At 41.2% G+C, this 23,029-nt stretch overlaps 2 protein-coding genes across 2 annotated transcripts; both read left to right on the top strand.

The window, feature by feature from the left end:
• The first annotated feature begins 550 nt into the window (after positions 1 to 550).
• Positions 551 to 7,699, top strand: LOC105919184 (E3 ubiquitin-protein ligase TRIM39). The gene is made up of 10 exons (XM_021311662.2): positions 551 to 614; positions 2,991 to 3,221; positions 3,306 to 3,678; positions 3,926 to 4,021; positions 5,120 to 5,353; positions 5,563 to 5,710; positions 5,835 to 5,861; positions 6,011 to 6,075; positions 6,165 to 6,287; positions 6,788 to 7,699. Exons 2-10 carry the CDS (start codon positions 2,995 to 2,997, stop codon positions 7,181 to 7,183), a joined length of 1,689 nt encoding a protein of 562 aa, XP_021167337.2. The 5' UTR covers positions 551 to 614; positions 2,991 to 2,994; the 3' UTR covers positions 7,184 to 7,699.
• A 3,026-nt stretch (positions 7,700 to 10,725) lies between these two features.
• On the top strand, positions 10,726 to 19,615 carry LOC110367087. Its single transcript, XM_021311663.2, has 8 exons — positions 10,726 to 10,861; positions 12,098 to 12,457; positions 12,538 to 12,636; positions 14,458 to 14,784; positions 16,773 to 17,105; positions 17,279 to 17,596; positions 18,556 to 18,888; positions 18,963 to 19,615. Exons 1-8 carry the CDS (start codon positions 10,831 to 10,833, stop codon positions 19,037 to 19,039), a joined length of 1,878 nt encoding a protein of 625 aa, XP_021167338.2. The 5' UTR covers positions 10,726 to 10,830; the 3' UTR covers positions 19,040 to 19,615.
• The last annotated feature ends 3,414 nt before the right edge of the window (positions 19,616 to 23,029 follow it).

Raw genomic sequence — 23,029 nt, 5'->3', positions numbered from 1 at the left:
ACCCTCACATCTGGCTAGTTACCCAGCGCAGGAACTCACCTACAGCCTTATAAATCAAAACTACTATGAGTGATATTCTTGATTTTGATTTGTGAGTTGTAAAGATAAAATAAATTCTTCAACACATGGCCATCTAGGAAAATGTTTGTTAGTTAATTCCATTTGAATTAAAGGAATTGTTTTGTTTTTTTATAATTTATTAAAGCTAAAGATAGATTAATGAATCTGATAGATGCATCTCAGTTTTTTCACATGTATAAGTATCAATATCAATCATGTTACTGAACGTTGGCCCTTTTGGCTTTCCATTGTCCATTGCTTATGTGACATATTAAGATTAGAGCTCCAAATGTGCTGGGCAGAAACGTTCTTTAGCGGTATGACTGCCCCTCACCTCCAGCCCAGATCCACTGCAGCTATCTACTCAGACAGACAGAGAGATACACAGATTGACACACAGGTGAAAAAAGGTGGAGTAGCCTGTTTCTCTGGATGCTGCTGTGGGTGTAGCTCAGGATATATGCCTGTAAGTCAAGCAGAACAGCCTGAGTTGAGGAAGTCGTGCTGCAGTCACTCAATACACCTGCCGAAGACTGTCGAGTCCACCCGCACAGGTAAGACTTTCTTCATGATTGTACATAATACAATATTTATTTCTTATTTGAGATGAAAAAGATGGACGACACCGTGTTAGCGAGGTCCCCAAAATTGGCTCTTGCAGCCAAACCTGGACAAGATTTGACATTTCTGTATGCTGTAGGCAAGGGAAGTTTATTCGTATAGCACCGTTCAAACATGAGGTTCATCCAAGTGCTTCGCAGGAAAATCCACACTTAACTTCGAGTACATAATTACATTATTTCTTCCCAGCAAACCTGGCATTGTTCGAAAAGCAACTACCTGTAAAGAGCAGGGGGGCTGTTGTGGGTGTAGCTCAGACTATACTGTATGCCTGTAAGTCAAGCAGAACAGCCTGTGTAGACGAGCTGCAGTCACTCAATACACCTGCCGAAAGCTGTCGAGTCCCCCTGGATGACTTTCTTCATTATTGTACATAATACAATATTTATTTCTTATTGGAGACGATAAAGATGGATGATACCGTGTTAGCGAGGTCCCCGAAATTGGCGTTTGTGGCCAAACCTGTAAAAATGTTCAATTATTTAAATGATGTTAAAATAATTATTTAAATGATGTTAAAATAATATAATGCAAAGTAAATCTGACATTTCTGTATGCTTTCGGCAAGGGAAGTTTATTCGTATAGCACCGTTCAAACATGAGTCTCATCCAAGTGCTTCACAGGAAAACAAAACTTAACTTCAGTTACATGATCACACTGTTTCTTCCCAGCAAATCTGGCATTGTTCCCAAAGCTGCCACCCTGTAAAGAGCATGGGCGACTGTTTCCTGATTCCACTCATAGCAGGAATCTCCAAGCTGCCATTCCATTGTTCTAAGTTAATTAAATCAATCCTCTTGACGTGTTACAATGATAGCCATATGCCTAATTAATAAGGCAATTTAAATCTGGTACTGGACTTCAATTATTTATAGCATGATATCGAAAATGATGGTCAAGAATCTTTCAGCTTTTAAAATCTTAACTGGATTTTTATTTGATTCTTAATTGCCGTTACCAAAAAGTTGGATTTTGAATGCGTCTTTTCATACTTTGGATGTATAAAATGTATTTTGCAACAGGACTACTGAAAGCAGTGGGTGTTTTTGGGGGGAAAGTACAGCACATCTAATACGGAAATATTAGGAAGAAGAATCATGGAATTATAAAAGTCATAAGGCAAACCATTCATAAACAGTTTTATCAGCTTTTGTATTTGTTTTTGTGACAAAGCTAGTAATAAAAGCTAGTATAATATTTATAAGTCGCAGTACCACTATACTAGCAAATCATGAAGCTATTAAAGGTACAGCAAAATACCGCATTTACCTATTTTAGGGGCGGTAAACGTGTCAATCAGATAGAAAAATTCAAAGAGATATTTATCAGTGAGACGATCTAGAGACGATCCTTGTTGTCATCGCTGTTTGCTGTAACTACACCACTCAGGACAGCATCTCACCTGCCCACAGAGCTAACCTCTGTGGGCAGGTTTCTAAAGACGAAACTTTATTAGTAAAAGTTTCACACATTTCATTTTGGGATTTGTAACATATTTTTGACTGAAATGAAATTACTGCCTGGAAAAGCCACATCTGAGTCAGGCATTGACATCAAACTGTAAATCATATCCTGACTGCCATTAAGTACCTGGAAGAAATCCTTAAATCCGTTGGCAGACCCTTCTCTGGTGCACTGTTGCACTAATGTCTCTCTGTCTGCCTGCTTCCACCTCCGCCACATCAAATTGTATAAATTATTATTATTGGGTCCTCCTGGTGCATAATATTGCATGGCCTCATGTGGAAACAGTAAGCAGGACTAGTTACTGTTTATTTATTTATTTATTGGGAGAGGCATACAAAACATCTTGGGGCCCATACTATTTTGTGCGATACTATACACTGCAAAAAAGGAACTAAAAGTAAGTAATATTTTGTTGAAATCAGTGTCATTTTTCATGATTTGAGTAGTTAAATAAGACTATTTGTCAATGGAATGAGTAAATTTATCCCTAAAATAAGATAATTAGATACCCTGCGCCTGAAATAAGATGATGGAGATGAATTGTTCCTATTTTAGTGCAATAAATCTTATTCTAAATGCAAAAAGGCTCATTTACCAGCTTAAGTCAAGGAAAAATACAGTAATTTCAAGAAAATGTTGTTTACTTTTGGTTCCCTTTTTGCAGTGTAAAAGATTAATCTAAGAATCAGTCCTTTACTGGTTGGGTTTCATCACCTTGCAAACTTTCTCTAACCCAGTTTCCGCAATCCCAGTGTTTCTTGCAAACAGAGCAGAACTTCCTTCTCTTGTAGCCCGTCTTTAACTTGTGTGAAATGGTAACCGTGTGTCATTTGTCGCCCAGAAAAATGGCCGACACCTTGTCTCAGGAGCAGGTCCTGTGCGTCATTTGCATGGACAGCTTCACCAATCCGGTGTCCATCCCGTGTGGCCACAACTTCTGCCTGGACTGTATCAGCGGTTTCTGGGACGTGAGCCACAAGTCAGTATGTCCACTCTGCAAGGAGGAATTCCACATCCGCCCAGAGCTCAGGGTGAACGTCGGCTTGAAGGACATCACCGAACAGTTTAAAAGGTACAGAGCCAATGCAAGAACGCGCAATAGTGAAACATGTTCCTTGTCTATCGTGCTAAACGTGAGTTCTCTGTTAAAACAAAGATCTATGAGGAGAAAACAAGCGGGCAAGCCGGTGCCGGCGAAGAGAAGCTCCACCAGACGGTCCTTAAAGTCGGACAACGTGACCTGCGACATCTGCAGCGAGAACAAGCAGGCAGCGGTGAAGTCCTGCCTGGTCTGCCAAGCGTCTTATTGTGAAACGCACCTGGCCCCTCACCTGCGGGACCCGGTGATGACGAAGCACAGGCTGACGGATCCGGCCACCTTCAGCACGAGCCACCTCTGCCGAAAACATAACAAGCCGCTGCAGATGTTCTGCAAGAAGGAGCAGACCCCGGTGTGCACGAGCTGCGTGGAGAGGGACCACAAGCATCATGAAGTCGTTCCCATGGAGAAAGAGAGCAGGAGGATCAAGGTGAGTCTCTTCCACTTCTATAAAATTTAACGTTGATTTAGAATATGAAAAGAGAATTTAATATATTATTCTTACAATATATATATATATATTTATAATATTCCCATGTATTTGCAGATTTTTTTGTCACCACAAAGTGGTTTTGTTTAACTCTTCAGAATACAAAACAATACTGCTAGCCTCATGAACCATGTCAAAGTGATCTAAAGGAAAATCAGTGCATTGATTTGCTACTTTGCTTTTTCAGGCACAGGTGAAAGTGGTTCAAGCAGAGGTTCAACAGATGATTCAGACCAGGCTCAAAAAGAGCGAGGAGATCAAGAACTCTGTGGAGCTGAGCAGGGTACGGCTTTTATTTCATTTCCAATTCAGTCTACAGTTCATCCTTTCAACTTATCCAATGATTTTTCTCCTCCTTTTTGCATTACTTGCAATGATTACGCTGGTACTGCTATACCAGTACATGACCATGGTCAGCTTGATGTTTGATTGAAACATCGCTTATGGGGGCTCTGTTTACAGTGACTCAGCAGTAACCACTGTAACAGACCACTGTATTTAAAATAGTATTTTTGACCTTCAAACTTTACTTTTATTGAAGAATAATCCGTTAGCAGTGATTGCAGCCTTGCAGACCTTGGTGGTGAATACAAAGATATTCTGGATCAGAGCCGCTGTCAGTCTGTCTGTGATTCGAAACTGGGACTGAGGTTCCCCTTCCAGCAGGACAGTCATCTGAAGCCTACTGCGAAAGTATCACTCAAGTGGTCTAAATGTGTTGGAACGGCCTAGTCAAAGACCAGAACTTGATCCAGTTGAGAATCTGCGTTTGGACTTGAAGATCACTGTTCACAAGTGATAATGACCCATCATGAAGGACCTGGAGCAGTTTAGCCATGAAGCAGGGGCAGAAATCCCAGAGGCATGATGTGGCGAGCTCACAGAGCCTGATGCACACTGAAGTTTTCTGTTATTTTATCCTATTTGCTGTTTGCTTCACAATAAAAATATTGTATTTCTTCAAAAATGTAGATATGTTTTCTAAAAGAAATGGCAGAAACTCGCAATATATTCTTAATTCCAGTTTTTGAGGCAATAAAGCATCAGTAATGCAAAGTGGGCGGGTTGAATTCTTTTGAGAGGTCCCTGTATATCCATCTATTTTTCTGCTTGCAGGAAAAACAGGTTGAAATTCAATCAAAGTTTTGCATAATTTACGAAGGTTTTAGCAGTAGTGATGTTAGTGATGGGGGGAAGAGTGGTGCACGAGCTGGGAATTCATCCTGAAACAGGTGGGTTGCTGGTACAAACCCCCACTCTGACCGTGTCAGTTGTTGTGTATCGGGCAAGACAGTTTGCCCCAAAGGCATTTACCATAGTTCAAAACACTTCTTTGACTGTGACAAATCATAGATCTGCTGTGGTTTCTGTTTATCTGCAGATAGATAAAGAAAAGGAGATCCAAACCAGCACTCATGTTGCCAGCATGGCAATCAACGCAATTGAGAGAAACCAGGCGCTGCTCATCGAGGAGATCGAAGAGAAGCATGAAGCAGCCAAGAGGAGAGCGGACGATCTTGTGGAAGAGCTCGACCAGGAGATCGAGGAGCTGCAAAGGAGACGCAGTGAGCTGCAATACCTGGAGGACACCAAGGACCCGCTGCATCTTCTGCAGGTTAGACATGAGCAGAATATCACTAAAAGATCATTCAAAAACAATACACACGAATTGGACATAACACAATCTAATATTTTTAATATGACAGATTGATCAAGGTTAATCAGATATTAATTCCATCTACTTGTCTTGTTAGGAATATAACCATGAGAGTGACAATGCCAAGCTCGTTCCTGACTCAAATGCATTTTCTCAAACAATTTTAGAGCTTCCCATGCCTGAGTTCTCCGGTGTCATCAACAAACTGGTCTGAGGTCAGTGTGGACCCCGACATTTACATCAAAAGGGTGCGTGCAAGTCTCTCCAAGCTGGTGGACCACTGTCATGAACTTGAAAAGAACCTTTGTGCAGAAGGTCAGTAACCAATCAGCTGACATCACAGCAAACGCCGCCCTAGAAGTCCTTCATGAAGGCTTTACTACGTTTGTGTTCAAGTTGATCCGTCGAAATGATTTGAATGAATTGTTTGTTTTTCCAGAAATTACCAAGATGGCCAAATATGCAGGTATGTGTGAAGCTTCATGATGGTTGCTGTACTGGATTTTATAAACTGCCTGAAAGGGAACAGAAACGTTTAGTGTCTAGCAAGAGAAGCATGACGAACCTCAGTGTTGCTGAGTGAGATCTCCTTTCTTTCTATTGGTCCATTTTCAGTGGATGTGACTCTGGACCCTGGGACTGCTGCCAGCTGGCTGCTTCTTTCCCCGGATGGTAAAAGAGTACGTTTTACCGCCGTCCTGCATCTATGAATGCTCCTCAAGGACAGCAGAGTTTTGTTACTTATCCATATCCTGATGGTGATCCGCAGGTGAGCCTGGGCTCCCAGCAGAGGACCCAGCCCCTCCCTAATGACCCACGCAGGTTCGACTCGTGTGTTGCCGTTCTGGGGAAGCAAAGCTTCACCTATGGGAGGCGATACTGGGTGGTTAAGGTAGGAGGCTGGCAGAGCTACAAGCACTGGTGAAATGCAAACACGACACAGTGACAATGTGGACAGAATTTAGAGCTTAATATATATATATATATATATATATATATATATATATATATATATATATATATATAGATAGATAGATAGATAGATAGATAGATAGATAGATAGATAGACAGATAGATAGATAGATAGATAGATAGATAGATAGATAGATAGATAGATAGATAGATAGATAGATAGATAGATGTTTATAAAACACACACAAATGCCACTGTGCTGTTTAATCCTTCACACACACACACACACACACACACACGCACACACACACACACACACACTTGCTTTTATTTGATCTTTACTGATCCTGCTCCATTGAGGCAATGGGTCAATGTAGCTCGAAGTTAATGTTTTAAGATGTGGCCCATCAATCAAGGATTTACTCTTCCCCTTGTTCAATCACATCAACTCTAATTCTGCGCTCTGCATTTGTTTTACAGGTAGGGGATAAGACAGACTGGGATCTTGGTGTGGCCAAGGAGTCCATCAACAGGAAGGGCGCCATAGCCGTCCGTCCGGACAACGGTTACTGGGCAATCTGCAGGCGGAAAGGCGAGAGTCTCCGGGCCTGCCTAGGGCCCTCCGTCACCCTGAACCTCCATGAAATCCCTCTGAGAGTGGCCGTGTTCTTGGACTACGAAGATGGGTCGGTGTCGTTCTACAACGCTGACGCAAAGACTCACATCTACACCTTCAACGGATGTTCTTTCACCGAGCCCCTGTACCCGTACTTTAATCCCTGCCTTCATGACAACGGGAGGAACACGGCGCCTCTCATCATCTGTCCAGCGGAACCTGCCGGGGTTACTGCAGATACTGCAGCGTACAGAGGTTAAACGCAGTGAACGAGTCCACAATTCATTACTCCAGGTTATTGTTACCTTTTAAAGGGTTATCTTTGTTCATTAGTTTCTGATTTTTAACATGTTCAGTACCAGGAAACCATTGGAGAACTTTGGGGAAACTTCACAACTAACGGACAGTCAAAGATGTCCTGCCACTTTTGGCTAGCTTTAAAATAAACCAGTGAAACTGTACAGACAAGTACATGTATAGTTGCATTTCATTAGAAACTGTGTGTTCTGTCAGTTTATTGCCCTTTGCTTATAATAGTTTACATTAATCGTTTGGACTTTTTGCTGTTTTACTTTTAACGGACCCTCAGCTTATTGCTCCATGTTAGGGTTGATTACTAATCATCGTTAGCAGCAAAGGTAGAAACCATGGATTATCTGGTTTGACAGCTTGTTGAATCTTTGTTCTCTGCCTTTCCAAAATGCTTTTGTTTTTTCCGTATCCACCATGTTGTGTAATGAAGGATCCATAAAAAATAATAAATGCATATAAAGGTTCATGTTTCATTTTCTGCTAGCAGCTTCTCTGATGTTTTGAGTTTTTATGGAGCTTGAGGCGAGTGTTAAATGTCTGTTGTTTTCATTCAGCTTGCCAAAAAGATTTATGACACCTACTTTTCAATCAGTTTCCGAGCATAACTACAAGAGCTCTAGTAAACAGATAATGGTTGCACACATTCTGTTGTCTGGATCTGCAGAAAAACACAAACTGTGTACTCTATCGTTGGATACCAATGAGTTATTTGTTTTGGAGCTATGCATTTTAAATGTAGGATGAGTTATAAAAGTTGCATGATTTAAATATTTTCTAAATAATTTGGTCTGAATGCTTTCATGTCAGATTTTACCATTCGGAGCAACAACAGTTTTAAAAGGAAGAACTATCTCATGCTCTGAGCATCTGTCAGGAAGCATCAGGAACCAGTTGTGCAGCATGATTACATAAGAATGAGTAGCAAGCATTGTGCTTTCATGATTGTATGACTATGACTCTGTTGATTTGCTTCTTGTGTCATCACCATGTTGTTCTCATTTTTAACACCTGCGTAGTCGCAAAACTGATAATGATGTTGCCTTTTCGGTGAATCTCCCTTTCTTTCTGTCAGGCGTGTTGTGATTGAAGTTGATGGATGTGCAATTCTCATTCCTGCCACTTGGTGGCAGTCTACTTTATTTTTATTTTTATTGACAAGCCATAATGAAATGAGGCTGCAATAATAAAATAAAAGTAATGCCGCCGCTATCTTGAAAATGTATGGGAGATAAAGCTTTCTGGACATTTCTTATTTAGCCTGTCACCTCTCAGCCACCAGCCACCGTCCAGTCAGCTCAGTCTCCCTCCAGCCACCACCCTACTCTAGATCATCTCCACCTGTTGCCACTAAATATTTACTCTGCTCACCTGTTCATCAGCCTACATAAACCTTCCTCTGCCAACTCATCACTGCCAGAATGTCTCTCATCTCTTCGTCGTTTTTCGGCCAGTATGATGAGCCATTCGCTGCCTGATACTTTATGATCAGCCAGCTGGACTCTTCAGTTCAGTTGTCTGCGTGCTGCAGTTCTGCCAGTTTCCCCGTGAGTCCCTTGCTCTGCCTGTTCTGGTGGTTTTTAGTTCCTGGCCCACATCGCTCAGTCTGGTCTCTCCCTACCTGCATCCTCTGGTTTCCTGCTCATCCCTGCCTGCCTACGCCTGGCCTGCTGCCATTATCCATCTGCTCCAGTCTGGTTCTGCTCATCTGTCTCATCGCCACTATTCAACCTCTCAATAAACCTTTTAAGAAAATGTAACTCCATGTCCGGCTGAATGTCGGGTTCACCAGCAGTAATCATAACAGTAGGAGGATCTTCAGGGGACACAAAGTAACCTGTTGGTTTTAAGTATTTGCACATCATTTTTCACTGTGATCAATTTGTAATTAAGGTCTGTAAACTGGAAGTGGTCATACTGGTCATTTTACTATTTCACCTATTTGATATCAATGCGCACACAGCTGTCAGCATTATACTGTGATCACCTGCTTCTATAAAACGGCGGCTAAACAGCAGACATGAAATGGTTAAAAAAACTGAACTGAAAAGAGGAGCAGCACCTCTACAAGAGCTCTGGAGAGCTCTGGAGAGAACAAGAGAGCACTGAAAGGTCAATTCCACGTAGCGAACTGGCTGGCTTTGAAGAGCGTCGCTGCAGATCAATGCATCGTTTTCTCCGCACGTCTTGGTGCTTTTAAACACCAGCCTGGAAACTGAGAAGCGCTTCGTGCAGCAATCAAAAGCCAGAGAGCAGACGGCATCACACAAACAAACCTCTGGACGACCATTCAGGTTATGGATACTGACATCGTGCAGCAAATACTTTCTCACCTCTTCCACATCTTCCCTCTAAGTATATAGAGTGTATATTTTTTTGACTGTGTGTTTATGTATATATTATTGTTCCAATTCTTTTCAAATATTTGGTATTGAGAGCATTTTACTGTAAAATGATATCGACACGCCTCTGTACTACATAAATTATTTTTAAAGTTGTCCACTTTTTTATGATTATTTAATGCTTTTCCTCTTATCTAGTTATCCTCAAAACAATGTTTCCAAAGGTTCATCTTAACCCATCCAGCCGCTATAATTACTTAAATTATCATTATAATGACTTAAATTAAAGAGGTTTATGTGCTCATTTTAATAGTAATAGTAATAACATCTTTATTGTCATTGAAACATACATTACAATGAAATCTGTTCTCTGCTTTTAACCCATCACCCTTGGGAAGCAGTGGGCTGCCATGTGCGGTGCCTGGGAAGCGTTCTGGGGTTAAGGGTCTTGCTCAGGGACCCAGAGTGCCGGGACTGGGGATTGAGCCAGGTACTTGAATCCTTGTCTGAGTGCAAGCGCGCTGCCCTAACCACTCAGCCACGACACCCCCCCCCCCCCCTCCTCGTTTAGGTGGTGGATCAGCCAATCAGCTCTCTCTGTTTCCACCATCTTCCTTCTTCAGACACTCTTAGGCTCGCTAAAAGTCCTCCTCATTACTCATCACATTTTTCACTTTAGGAGCTCTCTTAGGGTATATGCCTAGGGTCCTATGTGAATAACTTTTATCTCACTGTGGTAAAAGTCTGACAGAAATCTCAGAAATTGAAAATTTCTAAGCTTTTTCCTAAAATGATATCACTAAGATCTTCCTTTAGTCTTAGTTTTCTTTGTAAATACGGGCCCTGGTCTTCTGGTCTGGGCAAAGCCACTCTGCTCCTCCATAATCTCAGGTTAATCGCTCAAAACATTCATTCTTTAATCCAAAGTTGTGAAATGCCTCTACATTCATGCACATTTAAAACACTATGTTGAACTAACAACGCTGCATGTTAAGGGTAACAATTTCAAGAAAGCCGTTGCTCAAATCCTGTGAAGTAATAAACTCCGGCTTTTATTTTTGACGTTCACTGTATCTCCTCCCTCTCTGCTCATTTACTGGATGTTGAGCTTCCTCGTCTGGAGTGGCAAAAAAAATTCCCATCGCCTTCAATGCAAGCCGATGACTGTCAGCGACTGAGGCAGCTGGTTCTCTTCTGTTTAATGGACAGCAGTGTTTGGTCCAGGAGCTGGAGATCGATGAAAACCGGAGGCAAAGATGTTTGTGCTGCTTGTGGCTGTTCTGTTTGGTAAGAAACTCTTTCACTTTTTTCATCAGTTCAACTTATTTTTTAAAAGTTCAACAGCAACTCTGACGCTGCAGTCCTTTCAATGGAGGACGAGATCAGAGTGGAACAGGTTTGTGTGCATACCACAGGTGAGAAAACAGGTCGGTTGAGAAGTCCATTTGAGATGAAACGAAAGAAAGGGTTTTATGTTCGGGCATGTTTATGGAAGAAGCTGTTGCCAAGAAAAAAAGACGAATTAAAGCCATCTGATCTATCTTTATAACAAAAACAAATGTATCTGCCTCTCCCTCCACTGTTTTTACGGGTTTAATTTCAATCAGTTCCCATTAGTTTAAAGGGAAAGCATTTTTGTTTCTTCAAAGACCATTTCAAGAAACAGAAAGAAAAGATGTATATACTCATATACTCATATACTCTGATACTTTGCAATAAATGCAATAATTTATATTATAGAAAATCCAACTGAATTTGAAAGAAATGCATAATATAAGCTCTATTATTTGTAGAAAGTTGTAGAGATAGTAATTAAGTATTGGCTGAGTTGTAACAAATCTTTGATCAACAGACAGAAATTGTCATTCATAACTAAACCCTTAGTGCAAAAATAGTTTTGTACTTTTGTCCCAATATTTCACATTAAAACCACAGATTTCAATGCTTTTAATTATGATTTTTATGTACTGGGTAAACACAAAGGTTTGTATAAATGTCGATACGTTTGCTGGAATTACAGCTACAAATCCTTTGGAGTATGTCCCTTCCAGAGTTAGACCTCCAGAGGCTCCATAGTGGTGTAGTTTTTTTAGGTGAAACAAACTGATTAAATGAAATCTCTAAAACCTGCTTCAGGCGTATTCTTTTGCTTTTATCACTAGCGGGACTTAGTTTTCATTTTAAATTGGTTTTACTGTTTCTTTTAAGCGTTTTTGTGCATTATCTTTTTATTTTATTTTTATTTTTTACTTTTAATTGATGTTTTAACTTGAAGCAATGTACAGCACTTTGTTTTTAAGCACTTTATAAACAATGATGGTATGGTTGCAGTGCAATCTTTGATATCATAGCTCAATCAACGTCCATCTTTCTGTGATTGATTCCACTGCCTTCATATTAACCAAAACTCAACAATAGAGTTTTTCATATTTAAATTGTGTCAAATGAGGCTCAAGAATAGGTTTAGTCGTTTAAAAGTACCCTGAATTGAAAAGGCATTTGTTTTTGTTTTTTCGCTCACAGTTCCTCGGCTTGCTTCAGCTGTGGAGGTGATTAACGTCCGTGAAGAGGCAGAATCTGTTTTGCTGCCCTGCTCCTTCTCGTCTTCTCTTTTGGATAAGTCCGTTGTGGTGTGGAGTCGCAAAGATCTCAATCCCCCTACAGTCCACCTGCGCCTTAGGACGGGCGATGACCTTCAGACCCAAAACCAGCAATACAAAAGTCGAACTTCCATGGAGAGCGACGCTCTGGAAACTGGAGTCCTGAGCCTGACTCTGAGGAAACCTCAACTCATTGACGGTAGCACTTACACCTGCACTGTCAGCAGGCTTGGACAACAGCTGGGAAAGTTAGAAGTTAAGCTGGAGGTCCAGAGGAGCACAGGTCAGTCTGTAGATAACAGGCTGCAATCTGCAAAGATCTCAGGAGATTTATTGTAATCACTGTAATCATGTTTTTGTTAGGAGTTCCCACGTGGGTCACCATCCTTCTGGTTCTCCTGACTCTGGTTATTGCTGCCGTTGCTTGGGCCGCTATTTATTTCAGAAAATTTTTACAGAAAGGTAGGTACTGATGTTTTTTTTTCTTTTATTGTACATGTTTTAGGAGCAGCACCAGATATTTTAAAGCAGTCAGTTTGCTGTTGATGGGGACAACCCAGTCTCACTGGAAAACGTCTAATAGCCACATTGGTCCACAAAGGAGATGCAGTATTGTCACAATTTGAATTCTTAAAAGTAGAGTCAGCATTTCAGGAAATGTAAGTAGATCCCTTATTGAATAATTGCGCATGAGCAAGACCGTCTTACCTGCTTTTCAGCTCCTCTGGGGGATCGCGTGAAAAAAGAATCTCCCAAATGCACTCTGGTCTTATTTGATTCTACTGAGACATTCCTCTTCTTCTCATAAACTTGTAAGACAATTTGCTTCTTGAGACTCTCAGCCATTTTAAAAGTATACGGTGAGAGCCGCGGCACTACAATGAACGGCTAACAACGAAGCTAACCGGACACATAAACACCAGAAGTCCGCATACACAGCCAGTAAGCAGAAACCAACAAGGAACGAGCACGCACACCGGCGTTACGTGAGCCGTCACAATGATACCCCTGGAACTTGAGGAACAGAGGTGAATGAGAGCAGGACCAGTCATCTGACAAAACCTTGCCCCTCGGTGCAAACGCCGGTCTGCAGCTCTCACAGAGATCTAATTTTTCACCTCCTTTGTCTGAATACATAATGCATTTACTACTTTCAGGATGGAAGGACCATTTCACAGATTACAACAAAAAGTGTTTCTGAACAGGATCACCAACTATAGCTATAATGTGTTTCAGTGCTACGTTTTATTTAGCCTAAGCATTTACATTGCGACCCGGTCACGTGACTATCAAGTTTCTCCATGCAAAAAAAACCTGAAAAAAAAATAGAACATGGCCGTCATGCGCCGTACTTTCAGTGGAAAACTTAACGTTTAAAGAAAGCATCTGAGTTTAGATGTATTTTGATGAGATTACTTGGGAAGTATTCATAATATTTATTCAGGAATTGTAGTTATTCTTTCATTTATTAGTTTCTTTCAGTGCGTTCTCAGAAAGACGTGTGAATGTTACATTTTCTACCATTGCTACGGTGGCTGCTGTAGGCGCAGCCATTCTATGTCGCCGACATTCCCGTACATTAAAAAAACATATCAAAGTAAAACACCTGCCGTTATATGCATTTTTGATAACCGCTCTAGTATATAATGTCTAGTATGCATAGTATTTTCACTATCTTCGTTCAGGGAATGTAGTTTCATTTATTAGTTTTGCTGAATATTTCAGTTTCTGTGGACGAACATGGTTACTACACGTTTTTCAGTGAGATTGGGTTGATGATGGACCAGAGTCACCATCTGTTAAAAGACCGTAATATCTATTGAAGACCCACTCCTTCTGGGTTGGGGCCAGTCCCAAAGCAGAGGAGCTCAGGTGCCTTTGTGTCTTAATGATCTATAGATTAATTAAGGCCTTCTCTGCAATAATGCAGACCGACTGCAGTTTGTCATGGTGAAGAAAGAGCTGTACCAAAAGGCTGAACACATAATTTACTGGTATATCAACCCTTCCAACCCGTCATGAGATTGACAGACCGTCCGTGCTCCTCTCTGTGATCAGTCACTGGGATAAACCCAGAACTTGGTGGAGGGGTGACCCCATGATTTTGCATAAACAGCAACAACAACAAAACATAAATGAAGTGAAATGAAGAAAAGTGTTTCAGCATCTATTTTTTGATGTGAGGTCGGCATTTCTCTATGAAATACTGCGGGCCCAAAAGACTTAAAATGAGAAAAAAGAAGTCAGTGCGACTGCTAATGCTAAAGTTTTCTCTACTTTCAGTTCCACACGTGGAAGTGAACTCTGAGGTGGAGTCTGTCCTGCTGCCCTGTATCACTATCACCCGCCTTCCTGAAGATGCCAGAGTGGAGTGGACAGACACTAAAGACAGAAAGGTTCATGTGTACGAGAAGGGGATGGACCGGCCTGATGAGCAGCACTGGTTCTATACAGACCGAACAGAGATGAAAAAAAGGCTAAAGAGGGCTGCAATGTTCTGTCTGACACTGAAATACCCGACAGACAGAGACAGTAAGACTTTCACCTGCACCGTCTACGGCCAGGCCAGGACTGTCCTCCTGAGGAAACAAGTGGAGCTCCTCGTCAGAGGTCAGTACTGAGGATTTTGGGGGTTCACCAGTTAGTGTAACACAGATAGATTTTATTAGGGACTTCAAGAAAATGGTTTGAAAACCTCTGATTATTGTGGTGCCATCCCTTCTCCACCTGTTGCCGCGTACTGTCGGTGTTTCAGTTTTTCTTTAGTGAAAAGAAACACAAATCTAGGTATTTGGAAATATTTCTGGTCACACACAACACAGATATTCATTGTGTCAACCAGATGTCTTCAAAGTGGGGTTAGCTGCAAGGCGGTACTGCAAGGGGGTTGTGAGATTAAGTGCCAACCTCCCAACTCTCACTATATCAGATGTTTTTTGTACCCATGTAATGGCTGGTAAAGATGCACACTGTAGGTGCTTACAATCAGTCCCCATCTAAAGGAAGGAGCAACATCCCCTTCAACTGGCTTTATGGTTCTGGTCCAAGCCCTGACTGATGATGGCTGATTTTATGAGCTTTCAGCAACTTTCCACACGTGTTTGCCCCAAATCTTGCTGTTTTCTCACAATGATCATCATCAAATTTTCTGTGGATATTTTGACTCCACTTTTCATTCATGGCAGCTTTTTCAGCAGGTTGTGAAGCTGCTCCAAATATTGATTGTATCAGGAGGGCTCACCATTGCATCCCAAAGAACTCAGTGTTCACCTTTTCCACCATCAGACAAGTGCGTTTCCACCAAGACTTCTTACTCATACAAATCTTTCCAACTCGTCCCACAAATTTTGAAATCAATACTTGACATAAATAAATAAATAAATACTTTGTTGACTTAAACCCACTTTTTAACATATTCGGTGAATGCTCTGGGTCAGTGTTCCATTGCTTGTGCCAAACCTTTAACTTCCATACAGATGTTTAGAGATGTGCATTGCCCAAACTGAATCTAGAGACCCAATAATTTAATCAAAACAAGAAATAAAACTTTATTTATTTATTATGAATAAACTGGTATTGCTGGAATAGGAACTAATCTGAACTCGTACTGGGATCACTGTGGGGAGAAGAGCAAGGTTAGTGGCTGGGAACAACTCACTGAATGAAAGCCACTAACCTTCTCAGATGCGAGGAAGTTGCACTGGCATCTGAGAAGATTGATCCCAGTGAGACTGATTCCTGCGGCGCCGTCTGGATGATTCGGATCACTAAGGGACTGATCCGAATCTTGATGATGCCAGACAGGGCAAAGGCTAGCGGGGAAGTCGTTGTCAGTTCAAGGGTCATGCACAGGGCAGAGGTTTCCAGAAGGGCAAGGTGTGAGAGAAATCCAGAATCCAGGTGAGATAATCGGTAACAGGAGGCACACACACCGGGCAGAGGTTTCCAAGTGAGGTAGAGAAAGGTCCAAGGTCCAGGCTTGGGTCGTTCACAATAAGCAGGATGATCCAGAAAGGGTCAGAGGCAGACACACTTGGTCGAGAAGGCAAGGCAAGGAGTCAATGTCCAGAGATCAGAAGCAAACAGGAGTATCCGACAAGAGCAAAGCAGGCAAGAGATAACAGGAAATGAGACAGGTTGATAACAGGAGGTCTCACACAATGGCTGTCAAGAATCTGGCAGTTACCCACTGGGAGAGCCAGGAATATATATATACATTTACCTCCAGTGGGAACAGGGCCTACATCACGCAGTCTAGGCAGTTAAGTAATTACGTGGATTCTGCAGACAGACAGACTCCGATCTCTGACATCCCAAGGATTATTGCCTGTTTAGAAGGATCTATAGGAATGAGCTCTGATGCTGGGAAGAAAATCCTTTTCATGGATAAAGATGGGTGGGTCCACTAGGAAGGTAACTGGCAATGAGCCAGCACAATACTGTCTCAGAACAGTTTTCTCCCAGAAAAGCTGTGTGTGTTAAAGAGGTATTGATCATATTTGATAATATGAAGACGTGGCAACCTGGTCCATTTCAGTCTAAGAAATGGACAGTTTTACTTTGCTTTTGACTTCTGTTGTCTTTCTTTGTCTTCTCAGTACCCGAGGTGAAGGTGAACTCTGGGGCAGACTCTGTCTTGCTGCCCTGCAAAACTAAAACCATTCTCTCAAAAGACATTAAAGTAGAGTGGAGCTGCGACGATGTCTGGATTCTGAAGGTGCATGTGTACCAGAACGGTTCTGATAGTCCAGAAGATCAGAGTCCGTTCTACAGAAACAGAACCAAGATGAACAACGACCTACTCGAAACTGGAGACCTCAGTCTGACACTGAAACACCCTACAGACAGAGACAGGCAAACCTATACCTGCACGGTTTACAGCAGAGATGGAAAAATCCTCATGAAGAAACAAATAAAGCTCATTGTTGAAGGTCAGAGTCATTACCCTATATCTCTAACCCAACTATGTTTCTTTTAAAATTACTCTGAAAACCTAATATTTTACCTCTAAAAACAAGGCATGGCTGCTAAATTGGAAAATAAAAGTCTGTGGGCAGAGAAGAGGAGAGATTCATACATTTCTTCTATTCCAATGTCTTCTCAGACTGTGAGGTGGAGGTGGATGAGGGGGAAATGTCAGCCCTGCTGCCCTTCAGAACCACAGGGGATCTGGCAGACGCTATGGTAGAGTGGTGGCGCTATGAGCCCGAACCACCAGTGATCGTCCACAAACATGAGGCTGGCTGTGATCAACATGAAGATCAGCACCCGCTGCACAGAGGCCGGACACAGATGAGGTCAGAAGACGGAGACCTGAGTCTGACTCTGAAATACCCGACGGACAGAGACAGTGGGAGCTACATCTGCAGGGTCAACAGCAAGAAGCTCAAGAGGAAGAAAACGGTGTTGCTCAGAGTTGTCAGTATGTATTAAAACATATGTTTTGATATATTTTATTGACGTGTTCTTATCTACATATTTTTTCAAATACCCACCCTGCAATAGGTCCTTCTAAGTACTGTATAGTCTAGTTTACTTACTGACGAATTAGGGTGAATTAAAAAGTGAACACAACTCCCAGCGCATGACCTGAATTTAAAATAGAAAGCGTGTGACTGGGAAGCATGTTGTAAATGGCTCTATACAATTTCCAATTTATTTCAGAAGTTCCTCACAGCCATCGATAAGCTTACAATCCAGACTGGATAATTAATCGCTCTTCTTCGCAGAATTGGAAGAGGCCAGAGTTAAGGCTTGACTTTAGGGAGGCCATTGCAGTCGTTTAGTATTAAGCCTGCTTTATTCAGTCTAAAGCCGGTTTGGGCTAATTTTCCTGTTGGAACACCCAACTGTGCAAGAGTTTCAATGGTATAGTTGAGGTGAAGTTGAAGGAATTGAAGGTAGTCCTGTTTAGCCTTCTCTGTGTGTTGTGTACCAGTACATCAGACAGAAAAACCGTCCCACAGCATGATGCTTCCACCATCACGTTCCACATTTGAGACGGTGTGATTTGGTTTGAAAGCCTTACCTTGACTCGTCTGAGTTTTCCTTTTGTCATTCCTGCAAAACAGACACTGGTGTTCCAGCAGTCTGCAGCTCATCACAGGTTTCATGATGGTTCCTGGGTTGTCAGTTTGCTCAAACTGACTTTTTGAGAATCTACTATTTTTACGAAAAGCCTTTCCCACCATGGGAGACATAAAATCATCCATCCATCCATTTTCTACACGTCTATCCCTTGTGGGGTTGCGAGGGGTGCTGGTGCCTATCTCCAGCATTCAATGGGCTGAGAGGCGGGGTACACCCTGGACAGGTCGCCTGTCTATCGCAGAGCCGTAAAATCAATTGATCTGAAATAATTTGTGTCTGTTGTGCTCTCAGACCGACAGGTGGAGGTGGAGGAGGGGGCTGAGTCCGTCCTGCTTCCGTTCAAAACAACACCTGATCTGCCTGAGGATGCTAAAGTGGTGTGGTGGCAGCTGGACCCGGAACACATCAAGATCCACGTGTACCACAATGGCTCTGACCAACCTGAAGAACAGAACCAGTCATTCAGAAACAGAACAAAGATGGATGAAGACCTCCTGAAAAGTGGAGACCTCGGTCTGACTCTGAAGCAGCCCACATGTGGAGACAGCGGGAGGTACAGATGTGAAGTTTACAGCGAGACAGAGAAAATACGAAGGGAGAAAACTGTGATGGTCAACGTTAAACGTGAGTCTAGGTTTAAACAGACGTTTGTCCCGCTGTTGTTTGCTCTGTCTGAATCTTTTCTGTATCCTTTGCAGAGAGAAGCCAAAGTCAAAAAGTGGACAGAGGAGACTCCACTGATCCCACTCCTCTGCTGGCTCATCAATCTGTTTGATTCGCTTCTTAGATTAAATCCAAGTTCAGTCGCTTAGTTAGGCTTAATGTTTTCTCAAGAAGACTTTGTTCTAAAGTGGGGAGTCCTTACCTTGTCTTGCTCTTGTTGCTGTTAATGAGCTTTCGTGTTGGGTCAGTAACGGTCCTGGTCGGTGGTGTCCGATAACATGTTTATGCTTCAAATAGAGATCCAAAGGTTTCTGGCACAACTACACCAACTGCCAAGATGCATGAAGGGGGTCAGATATATGATGAGGTGAAAGGTTTAGCAATACTTGAAGTATCTGAAACCAACTTTATAGACAAAGCAACACGTTTCAGCTTGTGGTCCTCATCAGGGTCATTCGTTGATTGACCAGTTCTGTATATTTAGGTTTAAGAACACAGCACAGAATTTACTGCAGGCATGAATGTATCATCAAAGAAGGTTTGAGTCATTAATTCATGCAACAACACAGTAATTCATATCGTTCAAAAATAACAGATTTCAGACGCTATACAAGTCGTAGCAGACCCTAAAGACTAGTTTTGGGCGCTTAAGCTTCTCGGGAAGTGTGTTTGGCCAGGATTCAGCTTTTTGTGGATGTAAATAAAACTGCTTTTTGTGGATGTAAATAAAATAAATAATGAAACTGTGAATGGATAAAAAGCTAGACAGCATCTTCCTTCTAAAATATATTGCATGCACAGCATAAAATCACGAAGGAGCGTGGTTGTTGACTTGCAGCAGGAATGTTTTAGATCCTTTTAGATCTGATGTAGATCCTTTCTGCATATAGTTTGCGTGTTCTCACTATGCATTTGTGGGCTTGTATGGATCTTAAATTGATCATTGAGTCATTCTCACTTGTTCATGGGTGTTCAAATGTCTCTGTGTTGCCCTGTAATGGACTGGCAACCAGACCAGCGTGTGTGCCTCTTCTCGCCCAATAACAATTGAAGCAAGCACACCCCACCCCTACTTGGACCCTATGAGCATAAGCAGGTGTTTACAGAGAATGGAAAGCTCTAGCAGCACAACCAATCTCATCCAGGAAAACGAATGTTGCTTGGAGAAGGCCTAAAATTTAGCTTTGCTTAATTTGGATGTGGCAATGTTGTTTTAACTTTAACACTATCCTTCTTTCTGGTGTCATTATGAAAGAGTCCAACTCCCCTTAATCAACATCCCTACCTCTGTGTATAAGTTATTTACTCATGTATAGTGAGGATTAGGATACATGTGTTTTTCCAAGCCAAATACTGTACAAGGCACCTTAAGTACATATGAGAACATAACATAAGTCTTGTTTTAGGGCATATCTGCCAGTGCAGAGGGGAGTGAAGGTCTGGAGAGGTCACTGTCTGTAGACGTAGAAAACAAAAATATCATTCTATTGTTTTTGTAACAGTTTATTTCGTTTTAAAAGGCTTTGTTCATGTTTTTCAGTTTGAAAACTTAAAAATCCAGAAGGCATGAAAAAAGGCCCAGATCAAAGTCGTGCTTTGTAAATTATAGGTATGTCTAGAACAGCAGTTCTCAACCTTTTTTGAACAAATCCCTGTTTTTATTGGATTGGAGATGTATTTATGCCCCCAACAACTTAATATGCTGCTGAGCATTTTACAGGAAATGAAAGCACAAATTTTAAACATTGCCTCCAAAATGTATGTTTTTGAGACATTGTACATTACTTAACTGGGGAAAATGGTAAACAACATGGAATTGTTATTTTAGTTGTAACGTGACCCTGAGCCCTTGAGTTGCTACTAAGATTTCTCTGGAAAGAGCTGTGAGGTAGAATTTAAGTCAAATTGGTGTTTCGACTGGGCGAAAGGCCACACGGCCTTTGAGGATGATTTAATTGCATATTAAAGGTCACATGAAAAACAATTTTTTTTCTGGTCTCTGATGCAGTTTTGTTGGACCTCTGACAGGTGTGTGAAATTACAATATAATATGGGATGGATGAATAGAAGTGGCTCATATTTATATAACAGTTATATTCACAATATCACAACATTTAACCCATGGTGTTTAAGCAACTTGGAACTGGGGGGAGGGGTAAATGTTCAGCATCTCTGATATATTCAGAGATGCTAATCAACATGCACAAATCACATGATCAACCGTTAACTATGGAGATAATTTCTTGACAAAACGTTGTAAGCAAAAAAATGTGTTGCACACAAATAAAACTTGTTTTGCACACAAAAAGATATGTTTCACACACAAAAAATTGTTTTGCAAACTGTTCGCCAACCTTGCACTCAAAATATCATTTATAAGTTTTCCTTGGGTACAAAACGGTCTGTGCTCGCACAAAACTGCCTCTGCTCGAGTACGAAACAATGCCACCACCGCTGCGGTAAATTTGTGCCAAAAGTCACGTGATGCATTAAGAGTTGTTGTTGTTGTTGTTCAGACTTCCCGACAGCAGGGGGCGCACCCGAAAGAAACTGAAACGCGCCGGTTTGGCTGAGGAAGAAAGACGTGATATCATAGCTCAGTGCAGCTAACAGCATGAGCACCCCACAGGTAACTTTCAAAGCTTTCCCGGTGAAAAAGTAACAGCTCACTTTGCAGATAGAACATGTAAGATTTCAGTTAAAGGTACTGCTGTGTTACAGTAAGGGACCATGTTACGTTTTAGAGCAAATTACATGAAAGCTAGCCTTAGGTTGAATGCCATGCTAAAACAACTTTTGCTTTGTAATGCAGCCACTGTGGTTGGCTTCTGCTTTTACTGTGCTGTGTCAAATAAATAGTACCTGAGTGGATACCCAGATAAATGCATTGTTAACAGATTATAATGTGTTTTTATGTTGTTTTCAACTGACTGTCTGTTGTTCTTATTGGTGTAAACCTAAATTGGTGTTTGGATATGATAATTTATCCTAAAACTGTTAAACCAATGCATGTATGCTTATGTGCAAAACGGATTCTTAAGCAATTTAAAATAATTGCAACGAGTGGATATTGATTATTTGAAAATTGGTAAGGAAATTAATTAAAAATTGCGTTTTCTAACATAAATATGAATGTTACAAGTAAAGCATATAGCAGCAGATCTAGATTATATCTCACTACCTTTCTAACTCCTTAATTTCTTCAAAGTAAAAATGAGGTCATCTGTGCCCAATTGCAAATATGTGTTGTGCACTTAATAAAATTGGTTTGGCCATGGCAAAAACCACAGCTGGAATTGGCCACATGGGCAGATATTTTCTTAAAACGTTTGTTTTCCTCTTGTTAATTTTTTTTTTCTTTAAGAGGAGTATTATCCTTTACATATCCATAACAAATATCTGTTTTCCAGCATCCACTGATGAGGTGAAGGTCATCAAAGTTCTGGGCTAGATGGAAGGCTACCAGATCATCAACCTGCTTTGAGACACGCCGACTTCCATCACAAGACTACCAAGACTTGAACAATTCAAAATTTTATGTAATCTTTAAACATACGGCAGATGATTTGAGCTTGTTTAAAAATAACTTAATATGTAACCGTTTTAGTTCCCAGTATTAACTACTTTGATCACTAACTGTTGCAGCATGTCCTTCATAGCTCTTAGTGGAGCCGTTTAGGCTAAAAAAAAAAAGGCCAGGTTTGAGGTTCTAAATTTCCTGACAGTCTTACATGCAGAAATTGTTTTTCATAGTCCTGTTTTTGGCTTCATCCATTTCATCAGCCAGTTTGTTTTATACAGCCCGCTTTATGGTAATACATGGATTGTTTACTGGGAAAAACCTGGAGAATTAATGGAGTTCTTTCAGTCTTGATTTCAACAATAAAAGCAATCCTTGTGGAAAGGTGTATTCACTTTGATTGATATTGGTAAGAATTGGAAATGAAGACTTCATAAAAGGGTATGTTTATTATGCAATGTGGAAAATAAAGGACTGTTTAATTTTCCCACACTGTTTGCATCCTCAGGTTTATTAACAGCTCCATGTGCCCTTTTTTCCAATAACCTCAGCATTTTCAAAATTTTTATACAGTACCATACA

Source organism: Fundulus heteroclitus, chromosome 14 (assembly GCF_011125445.2).
Source record: "Fundulus heteroclitus isolate FHET01 chromosome 14, MU-UCD_Fhet_4.1, whole genome shotgun sequence".
In the NCBI taxonomy this organism is placed as follows: Eukaryota; Metazoa; Chordata; class Actinopteri; order Cyprinodontiformes; family Fundulidae; genus Fundulus; species Fundulus heteroclitus.
The sequence above is the reverse complement of the archived record's forward strand: the minus strand, read 5'-3'. Positions and strand labels throughout refer to the sequence as shown.